Consider the following 22,228-nt stretch of genomic DNA (forward strand, 5'->3'; position numbering starts at 1 on the left):
ACTCTGGAGGCCGAGGAAGGAGAATCACTTGAACCTGAGAGACAGAGTTTACAGTGAGCCAAGACCGTGCCATTGCACTCCAGCCTGGGTGACACAGTAAAACTCCATCCTCCCCTGCAAAAAAAGTAGACAACGTCCACGAGATGGTGAGGAAGGAGTTATCATGTGTTGCTTGCTGAGAACCAGGACCCCAGACTCACCGTGTCGACGCCGGCCAGCAGCATCTCAGTCACGTTGGCATAGATCTCCTGTAGCGTCAGTGCCTGGCTAAGGAAGAGGTATGTGAGAAGTCCGCCGCTCACCCTCCGGCCTCGGTCCGTTTGGTACTGTATGTCCCTCAACTTGTTGTCAACATGAATTTGGCCTGTTTGAAAACAGTATTTCTTTTGAAAGGAGTTTGGGTTGACAATCATCTTTTCAGTCTCAATGCCCCCTGTTCTCCCAGTAGCTTAACTAAACCAGTGGCAGGTGACAGAGGGTAAGGAAACCCAATTTATCTAATGTCAACCTGGGAGTTTCACTCATACACTTGCTTATGTAAACGAATGAAAAGTTAAAAGACAAGCTAAACATATCTTCCTTTTTAAAAATAAGCTGTAAGATATTTGCAAATGTTTGCTTTACTAATCCAATAGCCACATATATTATTTATATAATATAAGTAACAAAAATGCAAACTCTTTTATCTACCACACTTTCAGAAGAGAAAATGAGTGGAGGGAAAAGGCCATGCATTATTATCTGGGATGTTACCCATGCAGCACAGACTTCAGGACTTATATATTCAAATAAATGTTGTTGTTTTTTCCTTAAGACAGAGTCTTGTTCTGTGACCCAGGCTGGAGTGCAGTGGCGTGATCTTGGCTCTCTGCAACCTCTGCCTCCCAGGTTCAAGCAATTCGCTTGCCTTAGCCTCCTGAGTAGCTGCGATTACAGGCATGCACCACCACGCCCAGTTAATTTTTGTATTTTTAGTAGAGATGCAGTTTCGCCATGTTGGCCAGGCTGGTCTTGAACTAATGACCTCAGGTGATCCTCCTGCCTCAGCCTCCCAAAGTGCTGGGATTACAGGTGTGAGCCACTGTGCCCAGCCTAAATATTGATCTTGAAAAGACACCATGAAACACTTTCTTCAGTGTTAGCATTGCTCTAGAACATTGTTCTAAGTATTTTGAAAATCATTTCTTTCTTTTCAGAAATGCTTTTATAGTAAAATTTTTAGTCACATAAGAAAACGAATCTCTTTGTAATCTCACCTTGGATTTGAACAAAAATTTTAACGTTCAAATAAATGTGCGTGGGCCTGAAACTCAACATTTTAAGCACTGACCAATTTATTTGGAGTAAAGACATCATCTTGCATGGACATTTACTTGTACATGTCCCTGCTGGCATGCTTGTTAAAATAAAAATTATTCTAAAATGAAAAAACTGATCATGTTACCTATAGTCACAACCCACATGCTTTTTACTTCTTTGGAAAACAAATCCATGGCCAGGCGCAGTGGCTCACTTGTAATCCCAGCACTTTGGGAGGTCAAGGTGGGTGATCACCTGAGGTCAGGAATTCAAGACCAGCCTGGCCAACATGGTAAAACTCCGGTTCTACTAAAAACACAAAATAATTAGCCAGGCACGGTGGTGGGCACCTGTAATCCCAGCTACTCGGGAGGCTGAGGCATGATAATCACTTGAACCTGGGAGGCGGAGGTCGCAGTGAGCCGAGATCACACCACTGCACTCCAGCTTGGGCAATGGAGTCAGACTCCATCTCAAAACAAAAGAAAACAGAAACAAATCCAAAAGTTATGGGTCCAAAAACCAACACATGACTACATCTAGGCATCCTCTGCTATGGTCACCCATTGTCTGGATGAGAGTTAGACACACGACACGGCAGGTCAACCTGCTTCTGCAAAAGGTACTGCCAATTCTTCTCTTACTGAATTTGAAGAGTCCATCCCAGGACCTGCAGAATTCCCGCCAGGGCTTTGGGATGAAGGGGCGAAGCCATCTGGGGATGGCGCCTGCATACATGGAGGTCTTGAACATGCTAAACATGAGCTCCAGGGCCTCGATGTATTCCACAGTCAGCTGTGGTATGCTGTTTTCCAGGCAGCCCAAACGACTCTCATATAGGATGGTGGCCACTCCTAGACAGGAAAGAGAATTTGAAAACCCTCTCTAGATTATTTACCATACCAACAGGCAATGTTGGGCCATAAATGCAACTTTCAAACGTGGTCCAAATGTCCCAAACGAGAGATCGTCACTCTGAGGATTCCTCTGCGTCCTGAGCTGCAGGGTGCTGGCATTTAGGGCTGACAGGTGGCGCTGTTGCTGCTTCGTCTAAGGAGCCCCACAGCCCTGGGAGGCACAGATGAAGCCCACTCTCCGGAGGAAATTCGAAGACTCCCAGAGTTTCAGTAGCTTGGCTAAGGCTGCAGAGGAGGACCCTGGGACAGACCGGGGGCACGGTCTGAACTGATGAGCCCTAGGGAAGGGATAATCACTGAGCATGTCGCTGCTCTCCCCCAACACCCTCCTCTCGGGAAGGATGTGGCAAACCCCGCAGGGCCTCTTCCTGCCCCACATGGCCACTGGGAATCGCCTTCCAGCCACTTGCCCAACTCGAGGAATTGAGAAGTGACTCCTCCTGGCCAAAACTGGGAGCCCAGTCCCGGAGAGCTAAAGGCACAGTAGAAGTGGCCTGGATGAATCCGTGTTGGGCAGAGCTGTGAACTGTGTTTACCAATCACTTCTGGGACGATTTTATTATTAATTTTAGAGAAAATTAATATCAGAACTCTGCAAAGTTAACTTGAGGGAAGCTTGAAGTAAGGTAAGCTTTTTAAAAAAAAAAAAAGATGAGAAAGCTGATAGAAAGTCCTCCAAGATGCATTCTTTTTTTTTTTTTTTTTTTTTTTTACACAGAAATCACCATGTTAGACCAAGATGCTTTTTTTTTTTTTTTTTTTTTTTGAGATGGAGTTTCACTCCTGTCGCCCACACTGGAGTACAATTGGACGGTCTCGGCTCACAGCAACCTCTGCCTCTCAGGTTCAAGCAATTCTCCTGCCTCAGCCTCCCAAGTCCCTGGGATTACAGGTGCCCACCACAATGGCCCAGTTAATTTTTGTACTTTTAGTAAAAACAGCATTTCACCATGTTGGCCAGGCTGGTCTCGAACTCCTGACCTCAGGTGAACCACCCGCCTCAGTCTCCCAAAGTGCTGGGATTACAGGTGTGAGCCACCACGCCCGGCCCCAAGATGCATTCTTAAGTAAAGAGAAAGCACAGTGCAGAACAGTATGTTTGGTGTACTACCGTTTATTGTTTAAAAATAAAAAGAATATTCACACGCATTTTTCTGTATGTGCATAAACCATCTCTTGACACACACATGAGAGACTAGTGACCTTTGCTGCCTTCAGGAAAGAGGGAGACCTTCACTGACCCCCCTTTGGTATTGCTACTTGAACAGGGATGTACCACCCATTCAATATGACTAAAAGCTAGAACGAGTTTGAAGTAGATGCCCTCTCAACTTTACTCCTTTTTAAAAATTATGCCCAAACAAAATGTGTAGTAATTAGGAACATGGCTTCTTGAGTTTAAAAGACCTGAATTTGAAACTAACTTTCTGCCTCTAAAAAGAGGGATGGGGGTGTGGCATTGGGCAAGTTCTTTTTTAAGTCTCAGTTTCAGCTGGGCACAGTGGTTCACGCCTGTAATCCCAGCACTTTGGGAGACCAAGGCAGGCAAATCATGAGGTCAGGAGTTCGAGACCAGCCTGGCCAACAAGGTGAAACACCGTCTCTACTGAAAATACAAAACATTAGCCAGGCCTGGTGGCAGGTGCCTGTAATCCCAGCTACTCGGGAGGCTAAGGCAAGAGAATCGTTTGAACCCGGGAGGCAGAGGTTGCAGTGAGCCAAAACCATGCCATATCACTCCAACCTGGGCAACAGAGCAAGACTCTGTCTCAGAAAAAAAAAAAAAAGTATCAGTTTCCTCATTGGTCAACAGGTTCACATAGCACCGTGCAGGTGACATGCATATATGTCCCAGACTTAGCACACTGCCTGGGACCTAGGGAATGTTCCAAGATGACATCTGCAGGTTTGGGGCAAGCGTCCACTCTTCCCTCCTTCCCACCTGCTGATTCCACCTCACCTTCCATTGAATATTTGAAGAAAAGGTCATTGACATTGGTCACGGTTTCTCCATCTTCTGCCTGGCTCCTGAGAAGGTAGATTCTTTTAATTAAGTCAGCAATCACTTGGTTGACTTCTCCAGAATAAATGGCCACATCTTTCGGTTTCAGAATTCTTTGTCTCAATATGCTTCTCATCTTGAGCCACTGTTCACCCTCCCTAGAAGAAGCAAGTGAGTTTCAAATCATCTTACTTACACTGACATTCTGGTAAAGAATTCAAGGAACATTTAGAAAAATTTTCAGCCATAAAGAATCAACAAGAGCTGCCAGTCAAAGTGGAATTAAGACAGGAAAGACTTTTTGCTGGGAAGAGAGGAGTTAATAACTGCAGCCCTGGAGCCTGTTAGAGCTTCTTACACTCTTGCCTTTGAAGCAAACTTTAAGGAAAAAACTACCAGTGGTAAGTAATCATCTTTAGTAAAAGTAATACCACTTCCCTTAAAAAATCTTGAAATAATACTGTAATAAGCAAATGAGATTGCTAATTAGCAAAAGAGAAAAAAGGTATATATATATGTATGCATACATATGTATATATAAATGAAGTAAATATTGATATTAAAAAAGAAAAAGAGGGCCAGGCATGGTGGCTCATGCCTGTAATCCCAGCACTTTGGGAGGCCGAGGTGGGCGGATCACCTGCGGTCAGGAATTCAAGACCAGCCTGGCCAACATGATGAAATCCCATCTCTACTAAAAATACAAAAATTTAGCTGGGTGTGGTGGCAGGCACCTGTAATCCCAGCTACTTGGGAGGCTGAGGCAGGAGAATCACTTGAACGCGGGAGGCAGAGGTCACGGCGAGCCGAGATCATGCCATTGCACTCCAGCCTGGGTGACAGAGTGAGACTCCGTCTCAAAAATGAAAGAAAGAAAAGAAAGAAAGAGAGAGAGAGAGAAGAAAGAAAGAGAAAGAAAGAAAGAGAGAGAGAGAGAGGGAAGGAGGGGGTGAAGGGGGAGGAAGGAAGGAGGAAGAAGGAAGGAAGGAAGGTAAGGAAGGGAGGCAGAGGAAGGTAGGGAAAGGAAATAAGCCCCCTGAAAATAAAAGGAAGTACAGAATCTCGGCAGAGAGAAAGACCAAAGAATAAAGAAAGAAAAAAAGCAAAAAAACAGAAAAAAGTCGAAGACCGATAACCAAGAACGTCATAAGAAGCAGGCGAGGAACTAAACTTTAGCTCCTCTCGCGAACGCTTCAGGATGTCGCTCCCTCCAACGTTCTCTTCTCCTGAATTCCTTCCGTACGGACCCTCCCTCAATCCGTAATTAACTCCTTTTGGGAGTCCTTGGAGGGGATTTCTTGGGTTTCTTCTTTTATCTTCTTTCTTGCTTTCTTTCTTGCCGTCTTCAGCTACCCGAAAAACCTCTCTCCCGCACTGCAGCTTGTTACCAGGGTGTGGGGCCTTAGGGCTCCTGGCTGCACTGGGAGGGCACTCAGATAGCAGGCCCAGCACAGCCCTCCCAGTGAAGGCAGGACGCTGAAGGAATCCCTGGAGGTCTGAGGAAGGTTCTGCAGTTTCTCAGAGGGTGGTGACAGAACTGAGCCTCAAGTACCCACAAGCGTCACCCACACCTCCACACCTCTGCATGGCTTCCCTCCCACCCGTGTCCTGCTTCCCATTCCCAAGGAGACCACTTGCACTCAAAGCCTCGCCTCCAGATGGGCTTTGGGGGACCCAAGCTAAGACAGCCAGGCTCCTGGGCCTGGGCACTGCCCTTCCGTTTGCTGTCCACTGTGCTGAGGTCACCAGCACTGTCTCACTCCATCTCAGCCAAAGAGGGGTCCAGGCACCCACACAGGCTCCTGAGCCTGCAGCTAACGGGGCAGACAGCAGAGAGATTCTGCCTCAGCCTTGGGGCCCCTCTAGGCCTGAACATCCAGGAGGAGCTGTTTAATTATTCCCTCAGGATGGAAATTAAGGGACCCTGCTTACATCTGCTCACGATTCTTATTTATCTTACTTGAGAAATTGGTGGCTGTATTTCTCCCCACTTTATGTATAAGGACATAGATATCAAAAGAGCTGCAAACAGAAGCCCCACTCCATGGGGATTTGGACCGGGGCATCTGCACCTGGGCCTCCCTGCCTGGCCGCGGGCCATGATCTCTTGGAAGGCACAGAGGTGTTGGTGACGCTGGTTCAAAATGAATAATCACAGTCTGCTAAGAGACAGGAAAATCACCACGTGGCGACCAAGGCTGGAGGTTCTGAGCTCCTCCTCAAAGGGATTTTCCTGAACTAGTGACCACCTCCCTCCCCTGTGCACAGACAAGGGCGCTGTGAGCTTTGTCTGCCTCGGTTATCACTGAATGAACACCACGAAGCACCGCTTCCGAAGAGCTCTGCCCAGCACCGAGCCAGCTTCTCCCCCACTCCTGGCTCCTGACGGGACAACTTGGCACGGAGGAGGAGCGAGAAAACCCAGCAGGGCTCCTGTGTCTGCGAGATCACACAAGGAGACTGTCAGATATCATTCCATGGTTGGGGGGGTGGTTTCTGTGCTTTTCTAAGAGCTGGATTTTAGGAACCCAGCTTTGGAGGAGGGGGCCTCCCCCTGAGCTCCCCCTGCAGCCCCTGACTCAGCCCGGGCCCACATACTCACGCCGAGATGAGCCCGGTGGCTCTCCCCCGCAAGTCTCGGTACTCCCGCCAGGACTCCATGTTGGCTCTCTGGGGCGCAGCGCCCTCCGCCCGGAGCACCTGAGCCACCATATCGCGGTCTGCAATAGATACTACAAACTGAGGACCAAAGTGAGACTTGAAGATTTTTCCATATTCCTGTGTGTGCTTCTGCTGCAATACCATGGAGAAATCGAAAAAGGAAAAAATACATAGGTATGATATACCTTTAACATAAACATCCCTGTGTGCTATAGGAGCAGAAAATTGGGGCAGGGGAAGTGCTGTCTAATACAGAACTGAATCAGAGCAGTAATTTACATATTGCTGAGATAAACATGTTTTCACACAACCATCTCTTTTTTGTTGTTTTTGTTTGTTTGTTTTTAGAGACATGGTCTTGCTCTGTTGCCCAGGCTGGAGTGCAGTGGCATGAACATAGCTCACTGCAGCCTCCAACTCCTGGGCCCTGGCGATCCTCCCACCTTGGCCTCCCAAGTAGCTAGGACTGCAGGTGCACACCTCCACGCCCAGCTAATTTTTTATTTTTTGTAGAGACAGGGGTCTCTCAATGTTGCCAGGCTGGTCTCGAACTCTTGGCCTCAAGCCTCCCAAAGTCCTGGGATTACAGGCATGATCGTGGAAGTTTTCTTATTCTTTAGGGATATGTTTTGAAAACTACCTTAGCTGTGTGAAGCAACAAGAGAGAAATGTCATTATAAAAGACAAACGTCCAGAGCACACAGGGCCCTGTCTGCCAGCACCTTCTCATGGGCCCAACAACTCTACCTAAGCAGTAACAAGCCAACTCTGCAGAGCAAGCCCTCCGTGGACAATCTGTAACGAGCCCCCTCCGTGGACAATCTGTAACGAGCCTCTAAAACTGACTCCCAGCAAGAAAACGAAGGAAAAGTCATCTGGATTGGAAAGGAAGAACTCAGGCTCTCTCTGTTGGCAGAAGACATGATCTCACATATAGAAAATCCTAAGGAACCTACTAAAAAACTATTAGAACTAATAAACAAGTTCAATAGGACACAAAATCAATATACAAAAATCAACTGCATTTCTATACACTAGCAGCGAACAATCCAAAATGAAATTTAGAAAGCAATTCAATTTACAATAGCATCAAAAAGAATAAAGTACTTGACCAGCTGCAGTGGCTCATGCCTGTCTGTAATCCCAGCACTTTTGGGAGGCTTAGGTGGGTGGATTGCTTGAGCATAGGAGTTCGAGATCAGGTTGGGCAATATATGCAAAATTGGCAATATGGCAAAATTCTGTCTGTAAAAAAAATACATGACTGGGTGCGGAGGCTCATGCCTGTACTCTCAGCACTTTGGGAGGCCAAGACGAGTGGACCACCTGAGGTCAAGAGTTTGAGACCAGCCTAGCTAACATGGTGAAACCCCATCTCTACTAAAAATACAAAAATTAGCCAGGCATGGTGGTGTGCGCCTGTAATCCCAGCTACTGGGAGGCTGAGGCAGTAGAATCGCTTGAACCCAGGAGGCGGAGGTTGCAGTGAGCCACAAGACTGCACCATTGCACTCCACCCTGGGTGACAAGAGAGAAACTCTATCTCAAAAAAAAAAAACATATATATACAAAAATTAGTGAGACAGCAGTGTGAGCCTGTAGTCCCAACTGGTCAGGAGGCTGAGGTGGGAGGATCATGTGAGCTCGGGAGGTGGAGGTTGCAGTGAGTGAAGATTGTACCACCGCACTAGGGCCTGAGTGACAGAGCAAGACTGTCACAAAAAATAAATAAATAAATAAAATTCTTAGAAATAAATTTAACAGAAGTGTAAAACCTATACTCTGAAAACTACAAAACACTCTCTAAAGAAATCTACAAAACATTATTTAAAGAAATCTACAAAACATTGTTTAAAGGAATCTACAAAACATTGTTTAAAGAAGTCTGAAAGAAATGGCAAGACATGAAACAAATGGACAAATGGCAAGACATCCCATGTTCATGGATCGGAAGACTTAATATTGTTGAAATAGAAATACACCTCAAAGTGTACATAGATTCAGAGCAATCCCTGTCATAATTCCAGTGGACTTCTTTGTAGAAACTGATAAGCTGATCCTGAAATTCATATGAAAATGCAACAGACCCAGAATAGCCTAAACAATCTTGAAAAGAGAAAAAAGCTGGTGGACCCCCAATTTCCTGTTTCAAGACTTAGTACTATGGGAGAGGGGCCAAGATGGCCAACTAGAAGCAGTGGTGCTCACAGGCTCCCAAAAAAACCCTTAATAAGCATGTGAATCCTTCACTGGTAGCCAGGGCATCCAAGCTCTCTCCTCAAAATTGACTAGAAGGCTGGCATAACCCACAGAGAGAAGGAAGAACAGTAGTATGGTGGCCCACCTGAGAGCCACACGGGAAGGGGAACCCCCTCCCCACAGCCAAGGGAAGTGGTGAGTGAGCAGGCTACCCAGCTGGGGAAACTGTGCTTTTTCCACAGAACTGTGCAACCCACAGATCGGAAGATCCCACTCTTGAACCCATACCACCGGGGCCAAGCGTCCCAACCCTGGTATGCACAGATTCCTGCAGCCTCTCAGCTGGAATCTGCTTAAGCCTACTGAACTCCCTAGGGGAGGGGCGACCAGCACCAGCTGCAGCTGCCTGCTGTCTAAGCCATTTGAGCTCCTTGGGGGAGGGGCAGCAGCCTGCACTGGGACTCACAACTGCCTAACAGCCTAAGCTCCCTGGGTGGGGGAAGGGTGGTGCCCATTTCTATAGCTCCAGGCTGCACTTTTCCTTTGCTGGAGCCAGGGAGTTTGAACGGCCTGGTCCCAAGACTTATCTCCACAGCTGAACACACCAGCTGTGGCAGTCGGCAGCTAGAGTGCCTCTTCAAGTCTAACCCTGATCCGTCCTTCTCAGTGGTGGGGAATTCCCAACAGGATCTCCAACAATTCCAGCCAAAGGCTCAGGGACAGAACCCTGATCTCCCAAGGCCTGAGCCCCTGGGGGAAGGGGTGGCCACAGTCTCTGCGGACCAGCAGACTTATCCTCTTCTCCAAGTAGTTCTGAGGAATCCAGGCAGCCCAGACTAGTGGGTTTCCCCCCAGCAAAACACACCCTCTCCACCAAGGGACAAAGTGCTTCATTAAATGGGTCCTGCTCCCCATGCCATCCAACTAGGTGAGAACCTCCAATAGGGGTTGTCAGACACCCTATACAGGAGCAATCCTACTGGCATCAGGTTGGTACCCCTTGAGGTCAGAGGTCCCAGAAGAAGGAACAGACACCCATCATTGCTGCACTCCAGCCTCCTTGAGTGATATCTCCAGGCACAGGAGCGAATCAGATGAATAGGGCCTAAAGTGAACCCCCTGCAAACTGCAGCCGCCCTACAGAAGAGGGACCCGACTATTGAAAGAAAAACAAACAGACAACAACAGCATCATTAACAACAACAACAAAAAGGCCCCCGCAAAACCCCCATGCAAGGGTCAGCAGCCTCAAGACTGAAACTAGACAAACTCACGGAGATAAGAAAGAATCAACAAAAAAATGCTGAAAACCCAAAAGACCTCAGTGCCTCTTCTCCTCCAAATAATCACAATGTCTCTCCATCAAGAGCACAGAACTAAATGGAGGATCAGATGGACGAATTGACAGAAGTACACTTCAGAAGATGGGTACCACATAAACTCCTCAGCAAGTACAAAAGAACTGAAATCATAACACTCTGACCACAATGCAATGAAATTCGATCTCAGGATTAAGAAACTCACTCAAAAGCACACGATTAGGCCGGGCGCGGTGGCTCAAGCCTGTAATCCCAGCACTTTGGGAGGCCGAGACGGGCGGATCACGAGGTCAGGAGATTGAGACCATCCTGGCTAACCCGGTGAAATCCCGTCTCTACTAAAAAAATACAAAAAAAAAAAAAAAAAAACTAGCCGGGCGCGGTGGCGGGCTCCTGTAGTCCCAGCTACTAGGGAGGCTGAGGCAGGAGAATGGCGTAAACCCGGGAGGCGGAGCTTGCAGTGAGCTGAGATCTGGCCACTGCACTCCAGCCTGGGTAACAGAGCCAGCAAGACTCCGTCTCAAAAAAAAAAAAAAAAAAAGGCAAGCGATTTCATGGAAATTGAACAACCTGCTCCTGAATGACTCCTGAGTAAATAATGAAATTAAGGCAGAAATCAAGAAGCTCTTTGAAACCAATGAGAGCAAAGAGACAACGTACCAGAATATCTGGGATGCAGCTAAAGCAGTGTGTAGAGGGAAATTTATAGCACTAAATGCCCACATCAAAAAGCCAGAAAGACCTCAAATTGACACCCTAACATCACAATTAAAAGAGCTAAAGAGGCAAGCGCTAACTAATCTAAAAGCTAGCAGAAGACAAGAAATAACTAAGATCAGAGAAAAATTGAAGGAGATAGACACATGAACAACCCTCCAAAAAAAAAAATCAATGAATCCAGGAACCGATTTTTGGAAAAAATTAACAAAATAGACTACTAGCTAGACTAATAAAGAAGGAAAGAGAGAAGAATCAAATAGACACAATAAAAAAATGATAAAGGGGGTATCACCACTGACCCCACAGAAACACAAACTACCATCAGAGAATACTATAAACACCTCTATGTAAATAAACTAGAAAATCTAGAAGAAATGGATAAATTCCTGGATGCATACATCCTACCAAGACTAAACCAGGAAGAAATTTAATACCTGAATAGACCAATAGCAAGCTCTGAAATTGAGGCATTAATTAATAGTCTACCAACCAAAAAAAGCCCAGGACTAGATGGATTCACAGCTAAATTCTACCAGAAATACAAAGAGGAGCTGGTACCGTTCCTTCTGAAACTATTCCAAACAATTGAAAAGGAGGGACTCCTCCCTAACTCATTTTATGAAGCCAGAATCATCTTGATACCAAAACCAAGAAGAGACACAGCAAAAAAAGAAAACTTCAGGCCAATATCCCTGATGAACATCGAAGCAAAAGTCTTCCGTAAAATACTGGCAAACCGAATTCAGCAGCACATCAAAAATCTTATCCACCACGATCAAGCCAGCTTCATCCCTGGGATGCAAGGCTGGTTTAACATACACAAATCAATAAACGTAATCCATCACATAGACAGAACCCAGGACAAAAATTACATAATTATCTCAATAGATGCGGAAAAGGCCTTTGATAAAATTCAACATCCCTTCATGTTAAAAAATCTCAATAAACTAGGTACTGATGGAACATATCTCAATATAATAAGAGCTATTTATGGTAAACCCACAGACAATATCATATTGAATGGACAAAAGCTGGAAGCATTCCCTTTGAAAACTGCTTCAAGACAAGGATGCCCTTTCTTACCACTCCTATTCAACATAGTATTGGAAGTTCTGACAAGGGCAATCAGATAAGAGAAAGAAATAAAGGGTATTCAAATAGGAAGAGAGGAAATCAAGTTATCTCTGTTTGCACATGACATTATTGTATATTTAGAAAAACCCATCATCTCAGCCCAAAAACTTCTTGAGCTGATAAGCAACTTCAGCAAAGTCTCAGTATATAAAATCAATGTGCAAAAATCACAAGCATTCCTTTACACCAGCAACAGGCAAGCAGAGAGCCAAATCATGAATGAACTCCCATTCACAATCACTACAAAGAGAATAAAATATCTAGGAATACAACTAACAAGGAATGTGAAGGACCTCTTCAGGGAGAACCACAAATCACTGCTCAAGAAAATAAGAGAGGACACAAACAAATGGAAAAACATTCTATCCTTATGGAGAGGAAGAATCCATATCATGAAAATAGCCATACTACCTAAAGTAATTTATAGATTCAATGCTATTCCCATCAAACCACCACTGACATTCTTCACAGAATTAGAAAAAAATTCTTTGAATTTCATATGGAATCGAAGACCCCATATAGCCAAGACAATTCTAAGCAAAAAGAACAAAGCTGGAAGCATCATGATACCTGACTTTAAACTATACTATAAGGCTACAGTAACCAAAACAGCATAGTACTGGTACCAAAACAGACATATAGACCAATGGAGCAGAACAGAGACCTCAGAAATAACACCACACATCTACAACCATCTGCTCTTTGACAAACCTGACAAAAACAAGCAATGGGGAAAGGAACTCCTATTTAATATATGGTGCTGGGAAAACCGGCTAACCATATGCATAAAACTGAAACTGGACCCCTTCCCTACACCTCATACAAAAATTAACTCAAGATGAATTAAAGACTCAAATGTAAAACCCCAAACCATAAAAACCCTAGAAGAAAACCTAGGCAATACCATTCACACATAGGCATCGGCAAAGATTTCATGACAAAGACACCAAAAGCAATTGCAACAAAAGCCAAAATGACAACTGGAATCTAATTAAAGAGCTCCTGCACAGCAAAAAAAAAAAAAAAAAAAAAAAAAATTATCATCAGAGTGAACAGGCAACCTAAAGAACGGGAGAAAAGTTTTTGCAATCTACCCATCTGACAAAGGTATAATAGCTGGAATTTACAAGGAAATTGAACAAATTTGCAGGAAAAAAACAAACAGTCCCATCGAAAAGTGGGCAAAGGATATGAACAAACACTACTCAAAAGAAGACGTTTATGTAGCCAACAAACATATGAAAAAAAGCTCAACATCACTGATCATCAGAGAAATGCAAATCAAAACTACAATGAGATACCATCTCACACCAGTCAGAATGGTGATTATTAAAAAGTCAGGAATAGATGCTGGCAAGGTTGTGGAGAAACTGAAACACTTTTACACTGTTGTTGGGAATATAAATTAGTTCAACCATTGTGGAAGACAGTATGGCAATTCCTCAAGGATCTAGAACCAGAAACACCATTTGACCTAGCAATCCCATTACTGGATATATACCCAAAGGAATATAAATCATTCTATTATAAAAACACATGCACACATATTTTTACAGCAGCACTATTTACAATAGCAAAGACATGGAACCAACCCAAATGCCCATCAATGATAGACTGGATAAAGAAAATGTGGTACTTATACACCATGGAATGCTATGTAGCCATAAAAAGGAAAGAGATCATGTCCTTTGCAGGGACATGGATGAAGCTGGAAGCCATCATCCTCAGCAAACTAACACAGGAACAGAAAAGCAAACACTGCATGTTCTTACTCATAAGTGGGAGTTGAATAATGAGAACACAAGAATACAGAGAGGGGAATAACACACACCAGGGCCTGTTGGGGTAGGGGTTGAGGGGAGGAAACTTAGATGGGTCAATAGGTGCAGCTACCACCATGGTGCATGTACACCTATGTAACAAACCTGCACTTTCTGCACATGTATCCGTTTTTTGTTTTGTTCTGGTTTTTGTTAGAGGAAATAAAGAAAAAAAAAAAAACTTAGTACAAAGCTACAGTAACCAAGACAGTGCAGTAATGGCATAATCATTGGCTTATAATTAAGACCCAAATACCTATGGTCAACTGATTTTCATCAAGAGTACCAAGATAATTCAATAGGAAAAGGATTTAATAGTCTCTTAAACAAATGGCACAGGGACAACTGAATAGCCACAAGCAAAGAATCAATTTATACCTTTTTCTCACACCATATAAAAAATTATCACAAAGATCTAAATGTAAATGCTAAAACTATAGACTCTTAGAAGAAAACATAAGGGTAAATCTTCATGACCTTGGGTTTGGCATAATGTCTTAAGATATGATCCCTAAAGTACAACTAACAAAAGAAAAAAATTGATAATTGGACTTCATCAAAATTTAAAACTTTTATGCTTCAAAGAACACTATTAAGAAAGTGAAAACAAGGCTGGGCACGATGGCTCATGCATGTAATCCTAGCACTCTGGGAGGCCAAGGCAGGTGGATTGCTTGAGCCCAGCCTGTGCAACATAGCAAGACCCTGTCTCATTAAAAAATAAAAATAAAATTTAAAAAAAGAAAGCAAAAACAACCCTTCGGATGGAGAAAATATTTGCAGAGCACATATCTGATAAGGGACTTGTGCCTAGAATATATAAAAACTTACAAATCAGTAGAGGAAGGAAGGAAGGGAGGGAGGAAAGAAGGAAGGAAGGAGAGAGAAAAGAATGCAATTAAAAACTGGGCAAAGGATTTCAATGGACATATCTCCAAAGAAGATATACAAATGGTAAATAAGCACATGAAAATATGCTCAACATCCTTAGTCATCAGGGAGAGATAGCACTTCACACCCACTAGAATGGCCATCATCAAAAGGACAAGTAGTAACAAATGTTGACAGGGATGTAGAAAAATCAGAACCCTCTTACAATACTGATGGGGATGTAAAATGGTGCAGACACTCTGGAAAACGGTCTGGCAGTTCTTCAAAAGGTTAAATGTAGAATTACTATTTTACCCAACAGTTCCACTCCTAGATACATATCCAAGAGAAATGAAAACACATGTCTACACAAAACCTTACACACAAAAGTTCATAGCAACATTATTCATTATGGCTAAGAGGTGGAAACAATCCAAATGTCTATGAACTGATGAATGGATAAGTAAAATGTGGTATAGTCATACACTGCAATATTATTTGTCCATAAAAAGAATGAGGTACTGATACATGCTACAACATGGGTGAACCTTAAAAACATTATACTGAAATTTTCAAGTGAAAGAAACCACCCATAAAAGACCACATATTACATGATTCCATTTATATGACATGTCCAGAATAAATCAATCTATAAATACAGAAAGTAGCTTGATGGTTGCCTAAAGCAGGGGGAATAGGAGAGTTGGGGGTGATAGCTGATGGATATGAGATTTCTTTTTGAGGTCGTGAAAATGTTCTACAAGTTGACCGTGGTGATTTTTGCACACTTTAAATGGATGAATTATATGGTATGTTAATTATATCTTAAGAAAGCTGTTACCCCCTCCATAAAAAGAAATCACAATAAATGTAAATGGACTAAATTATTCAATTAAAACACAAAGCAATGAGCCTCTAACATGGCTCAGCATAACACAGACAGGGCTGGGCTGGGGAAAGTTACTAAGACTCTCTTGGCTATCAGCCCAGTTTTCTTACCACTCCAACTCTCAATCTCAGAAACAGCAGGACAGGAGCACTGTCATTTCTCTACTCTTTTACTCACTCCTTCTGCAGACCTGAAAATGAAGACACTCAGACTAAACTGGAATGAGTCCATCTTCAAGGAATCACTTCTGCCTAATAAATAAGTGGCCCGCAAAGAGTTCAGGTCTCTAAAGGGGCCCACTGACGGAATGACTGGTAACAAGAACTACTGGGAAATGGGCCACTCCTCAAGCAAATCCAGCTACTGAGTTGGGTACAATCTGCACAAGCGAACTGGAGGTAGAAATGATACAGACAGTTTTCATCACTTTCTGGTGGTGTGTCATGGGACTATATAGTCAGGCACAGTACTTAGAGTTTGCTTGGATGTTAAGAGCACAGATTCTGGAGTTTGAATCTGGGCTCACAGTTTACTAGCTGAATAACCTTTAGAAGTTAGGTCCCACTATGCCTCAGTTTCCTCACCCAAAAAATGGAGAAATCAGTTTCATGTAAGACTTGAAACTGTGCCTGGCACATGAAAAGAATTCTAGAAATACTGATCATTATTATATGTTATTATTACAGTTTCATAACACTAAGCTTATTTGACCTTATCATAACCCACGAGAGGAATGGGGATTGCTAAATCTCCTTTAGAGATGAGAAAACTGAGGTGCAGAGAGAATAAGTGACTAGCCCAAGGCTCCACAGGTGGCTGCAGAGGGCCAGTATTGGAGGGCAGCACTCCTGGTATCAGCCATCCTGCTGCTCTACCACACCCTAAACAGCATCTAGTGACCCAGATTATGATTTCTACTCTGCCAGTCATCAGCTGCCTGACCTTAGGCAAGTCGCTTAGGTAACCACCCAGCTTTTTCCGTCTGTAAAATGAGAGGTGAGCTGTATAGGTGAATTCTAAGAGCCCTTGTTTAGCTAACATTCTATGATTGCAAGGGGAGCGCAAGTGAACTGAATGTGATGGGTCACAGAACCATGAGCAACCTGGAGAGCTGGAAGACAGGGTTTTTCTAGAATCATGTGTTGGAAACTGGGATTCCTCAGAGGGGCTGCAGGAAGGTGAGAGTTCCCACAAGTACCCTATTTGAGGGTTGGGGTAGTGTCACTTGGAGAGTAAAGGAAAAGAACTTTTCCTTTATTTCCTTTAATCTCCAGGTCCTGTCTGTGCGTGGTGAGAAGGCACCAAGTGAGTCACTTGTGACTCTCTGCTCTGTGCCCCAGGGCCCTGGGTGTGGTGAAGGAAAATGTCTGAGAGGCAGACAGGAGGGGCTGAGCTCAGGGTGAGGGCTGGCGGCAGGGCGGGTGAATGGAAAATACCCATCTAAACTGCCACACATCCTGACTGGGTACAGGCTTTAACAGGGTCCGTCTCAAAGAAACCTGGGCCCATCGAACAAACTCTGGGTGAGGTGTGAGGATAAAAGCAGATGGCAGTAAGGGTGGATAAAAGAAAAATTATTACACTTTAGAAAGTAGGCTGTATTGAACCCACCAACAGCAAATAAGAAAACACTTTTTACTGTATTTGAAAGTTGCCATCCTGATGTCTTATCAGATTCTACATAGAAAATCATTTCTGAGCCCTCTAAGCATTGGGGTGGGGGCGGGGGTTTGGAATTGTGTAGGGTTGGTGTGGCGGACTTGAGGAGGGACGGTTGGGACTTCCCGGCATTAAAATTAAATTAAATTTTAATTCCCGGCCGAATTAAAATTGCTCCACGCGCGCCCGTTTTTCCATTAATGAGGTTTGGGGCTTCTCGGTCCCGTTCATTGACTGAATGGCTGATGGAACGAATGAATGACTGAAACCCAGGTAGGTAGTTAGAAGAGGCTTCAATGGAGAAGGGTCTTAAAGGACCAGAACTCTGGACAGAAGGACAGGGCTGGGTGGGAGCAGAAGAGGGCGTTCTCGGAAGACGCCAAAAGCCCCCATCCCAGAAATAACAGCGCGTGCTGGGCCGGGCACCCGGGGAGGCGGGTGATGGGCAAAGGCATCGGAGGGCACTGCTGCGACTCGGGTGCCCTGCCCCTGCCACGAAGGGTGCCACGGAGGTGGGCGTGGGAAGGACGGCACTCAGGCTCCAGGTGGGAAGCGTGCGGAATTCGCCGGCCCGAACGCCCTAGCGGGTGGCTGGGACCCCTGGGTTCCTCCCGCGTCCCTGCCTCCAGTCCCCGCGCGAACTCCAGGTGTCCACCCCAACTCCGGCTTGGAGTCTACGGAACCCCGAGCCTCCGTCCCCTCTCCCCCCGCCATTACAAAATACAAAAAGGACTAGAAATGAATACAACACGGTCTTGGCTACCGAAGGACACCGAGCTCCGCAGAGCCTAGCGCTCCCCTCCGGCCGGCCCCGGGCCGCAGCCCCCTCCGCCCTAGCTCCGTGGGTCACGCCCGCGCGCCACTCCCCGGCCCCGGCGGCGTCCTCCAGGCGCCCGCTGCCCCTCCCCAAGTCTCCTGCTCCGGGTCCTCAGCCCTGGTGCCCTCCCCGCAGTCCCATTCCTGGTTTCCCTTCGCGGCGCCCCCTCCCCAGGTTCCCCAACCAGGCAACCCCGGCCTGGGTCCCTCCCCGGGACCCGTCCCTGGAGACACCGCCCGCCGCCTCTCGGGCTACCACTTGCCGAAACCCCATCCCTGACTCCCCTCCCCGCAACCTCCTCCCTAGGGATCCCTGCTGGGGCCCCTCCAGGGGACCCCTCCCGGCCGCCACCTCCCGAGACACCCATTTCCCCTGCCTCTTCCCAGTCGTTCCTTTCTGGCCCCGTTCGTCAGCTCCCTGTGCCTGCTCCCCCTCTCCGGGGTCCCCTTGTCGGAGACCCCTCCCCAACGCCCCCGCCCCGCTCCCCGTTCCTGCCTCCTCCACCCCGGATCGCCTTCCCGGCGTCCTCTCCTCAGCGCCCCTTCCTGCGAACCTTAACCGGACAACCCCGTCCAGTTCCCCCCACCCACCGCGGCGCCCCGTGCCCGGGGAGCCCTGCCCGCCTCCCCTCCCTGGGACTCCCCCACCCCGCTCCCCTCCCTGGCGCCCTCCCGCCCGCGCCGTCAGCCCTCTGGGCAGCAGCCCCGGCTGGCTCCCTCCCGGCGCGGCGCGCGCTACCTGGATCTCGTGGATGCGGCTGAAGCCGTCCCTGTAGAAGAACTCCGCCAGGTTGGCGAGGGTCCGCGGCCCCGGCATGGCGGCGAGGCTCCGGGGACCCTCGGCCCGGCCCCCGGCCGGCGGCGCCCCCGGCTGCCCCGCGCCTTTGTCCTCGGCCCGCGCCCCCGCCGGGAGCCGTGCGCCTGCGGGTTGGGGCCGCCGCGGGGCCCCGCCACCCAGGAGCCCACCCCGCTCGGGCGCCGGCCGCAGCCCGGCCCTTAGGATCCGCGCCAGCAGGGCCATGGCGCTCGTCTGCATCGGCTTGTTTGAACAACTTTGTTTCGGGGGCTGCCCTTTGGGTTGCTGTTTCCTCCGTCTTAACTTGTCGGAGCAATGCTTCTCCGTATCCTGCTGCCTGGGCATCAGTTTACACAGACCCTTATTAAAGGCTCCCTCCCCTGGGGCTGGGGAAAAGGCTGTGATTAGACTGCCTTTTCCCCAGCCCCAGGGGAGGGAGCCTTTAATGAGGCTAGTATTATTTCTTCACATCATATTAATTCACACTTAAGCGTTGCTTGAAACCACCAAGTTTGAAGGTCAACCCCACTTCCAACCATGGCCAAAAAAAGAAAAGTCTACCGGGATTTTTTAAATTATTACCGTCCTTCGAAATGACTACTGAAGGTATACTAAATCAATCTTTGGTCTTTTTGGCATTTTAGAAGCAGTTCTTCATGGTTTCAACTTAAATTATTGTAACTCAGCGTTCAAAGGGAGGAACAAACGTGAGACGATTTTGCACGCATTTCCTACTGTTGTAAAATGACCACATTATTATCTTGCCACAAGCTTTCATAAAGACAATCATGGTCGTTTACGATGGCTTTCCCTGGGCTCATCGCTTTTATTCCGCACACCATGGGAAGCAGTGAGGACTAGGTGAGGGTGAGCGACTTCGAGCATGGGGCGTTTGTCTGGTCCCTCACAAGGACGGGTCTTGTTGCACAAGGCTTGGAGAAGAGAAGCCACCTCCATGCCGAGGCGAGGAGAGGAGTCCGTCAACCTAGATTCACAGCCCAGTGCCTCGCTGCAAAAAGAGGTGGCCCGCACAGGGAGGGACTGAGCATGGGAAAGGCCAGAGGTGTGCCATGTGGTTTCAAGGAAGGGAACTTTTTCCTAGTCAGTAAACTGCTCACTGAGTTACATTATTTTAAGTTACATTATTTCATACAGTTTGTACTCATGCATCTAAACGTAAAACATAAGATTTTTTTTAACTTTACAAAGTATTGTTACTAAGCTTTTTTTTTTTTTTTTTTTTTTGAGACAGAGTCTCACTCTGTCGCCCAGGCTGGAGTGCCATGGCGCGATCTCGGCTCAGCAACCTCCGCCCCCAGGGTTCTAGCGATTCTCTTACCTCAGCTTCCCGAGTAGCTGGGATTACAAGCGCCTGGCCAGCTTTTTTTTTTTTTTTTTTTTTTTTTTGAGACGGAGTCTGGCTCTGTCGCCCAGGCTGGAGTGCAGTGGCCGGATCTCAGCTCACTGCAAGCCCCGCCTCCCGGGCTCACTCCATTCTCCTGCCTCAGCCTCCCGAGTAGCTGGGACTACAGGCGCCCGCCACCTCGCCCGGCTAGTTTTTTGTATTTTTTAGTAGAGACGGGGTTTCACCGTGTTAGCCAGGATGGTCTTGATCTCCTGACCTTGTGATCCGCCCGTCTCGGCCTCCCAAAGTGCTGGGATTACAGGCTTGAGCCACCTCGCCCGGCCTTTTCTTTTTTTTTTTTTTTTTTTAATAGCAGAGAGGGAGACCAGGGCGGTGGCTCACGCCTGTAATCCCAGACTTTGAGAAGTCAAGGTGGGCGGATCACCTGAGGTCCGGAGTTCGAGACCAGCCTGGCCAACGTGGTGAAACCTCGTCTCTACTAAAAATATAAAAAATTAGCCAGGCATGGGGGCACGCGCCTGTAATCCCAGCTATTCGCGAGGCTGAGGCAGGAGAATCGTTTGAACCCAGGAAGCGGAGGTTGCAGTGAGCTGATCTCGCCATTGCACTCCAGCCTGGGTGACAGCAAGACTCCGTCTCAACAACAACAACAACACCAAAAAAATAAAAATAAAATAAAAAAGAGCAGAGAGGGGTCTGGCAGTGTTGCCCAGGCTGGAGTGCAGTGGCTATACGCAGGCACTATCACTGGGCACTACACCTTCCAACTCCTGGGGTCAAGCCATCTCCAACCTCAGCCTTGCCACCATGCTTAGAAAAAATATTTTATTTTATTTTTTTAGACACAGGGTCTCACTATGTTGCCCAGGCTGCCCTTGAACTCCTGGGCTCATGCAATCCTCCCCCTGAGTAAATGGCATTACAGGCACAGGCCACTGCACTCAGCTAAATATTTTATTTTTAATTACTAGTTTATACCTTTACAACTCTGTAAAATCTGCATTGCGTTTGAATAATTGAAGTATCATGTAAGTGAAGCAAAGAAGGCTATAGTTACTCAACTTACAGAATTTGATTAATAACACTAGGTGCCATGGCTCATGCCTGTAATCCCAACAATTTTGGAGGCCACAGCAGGAGGATTGCTTCAGTCCAGGAGTTCAAGACCAGCTTAGGCAACATAGCAAGACCTGGATACTACAAAAAAATAAAAATATTAGCTGGGTGTAGTGGTGTGTGCCTATAATCCCAGCTACTCGGGAGGCTGAGGCAGGAGGATTGCTTGAGCTCAGAAAGTCAAGACTTCAGTGAGCCATTATCATGCCACTGCACTCCAGCCTGGGCAACAGAGCAAGACCCTAACTCTAAAAAAAATAAAAGAATTTGATTAATAAGTACTCAGCAATTCTTATGTATTTATTTATTTATTCTGAGAGGGAGTCTGGATCTGTCGCTCAGGCGGGAGTGCAGCGGAGCAATCTTGGCTCACTGCAAGCTCCGCCTCCTGGGTTCACGCCATTCTCCTGCCTCAGCCTCCCTAGTAGCTGGGACTACAGGCGCCCCCCACCATGCCCGGCTAAGTTTTTGTGTTTTTAGTAGAGACGGGGTTTCACCGTGTTAGCCAGGATAGTCTCAATCTCCTGACCTCGTGATCTGCCTGCCTCAGCCTCCCAAAGTGTTGGGATTATAGGCGTGAGCCACCGCGCCCAGCCCTTGCAACTCTTATTTATAAGGCATGATAGCTGCAAAGTACTCAGAGTA

At 46.6% G+C, this 22,228-nt stretch overlaps 1 protein-coding gene across 2 annotated transcripts in view; it reads right to left on the reverse strand.

Moving 5' to 3' along the window:
• Positions 1-19,326, reverse strand: part of LOC104662434 (cytochrome P450 27C1) — a 29,666-nt gene extending 10,340 nt beyond the window's left edge. The window contains exons 1-5 of one of the 2 annotated variants that reach the window (XM_030916928.1): positions 19,045-19,326; positions 6,821-7,011; positions 4,177-4,376; positions 1,944-2,153; positions 201-364 (exon numbers count right to left, since the gene is read on the reverse strand). In XM_030916928.1, the coding sequence (XP_030772788.1) occupies positions 201-364; positions 1,944-2,153; positions 4,177-4,376; positions 6,821-7,011; positions 19,045-19,326 (1,047 nt within the window). The remainder of the gene's footprint in view (positions 1-200; positions 365-1,943; positions 2,154-4,176; positions 4,377-6,820; positions 7,012-19,044) is intronic. The other variant, XM_030916929.1, reaches the window with a different exon arrangement.
• Between the last annotated feature and the right edge of the window lie 2,902 nt (positions 19,327-22,228).

This window comes from Rhinopithecus roxellana, chromosome 14 (assembly GCF_007565055.1).
Source record: "Rhinopithecus roxellana isolate Shanxi Qingling chromosome 14, ASM756505v1, whole genome shotgun sequence".
Classification (NCBI taxonomy): Eukaryota; Metazoa; Chordata; class Mammalia; order Primates; family Cercopithecidae; genus Rhinopithecus; species Rhinopithecus roxellana.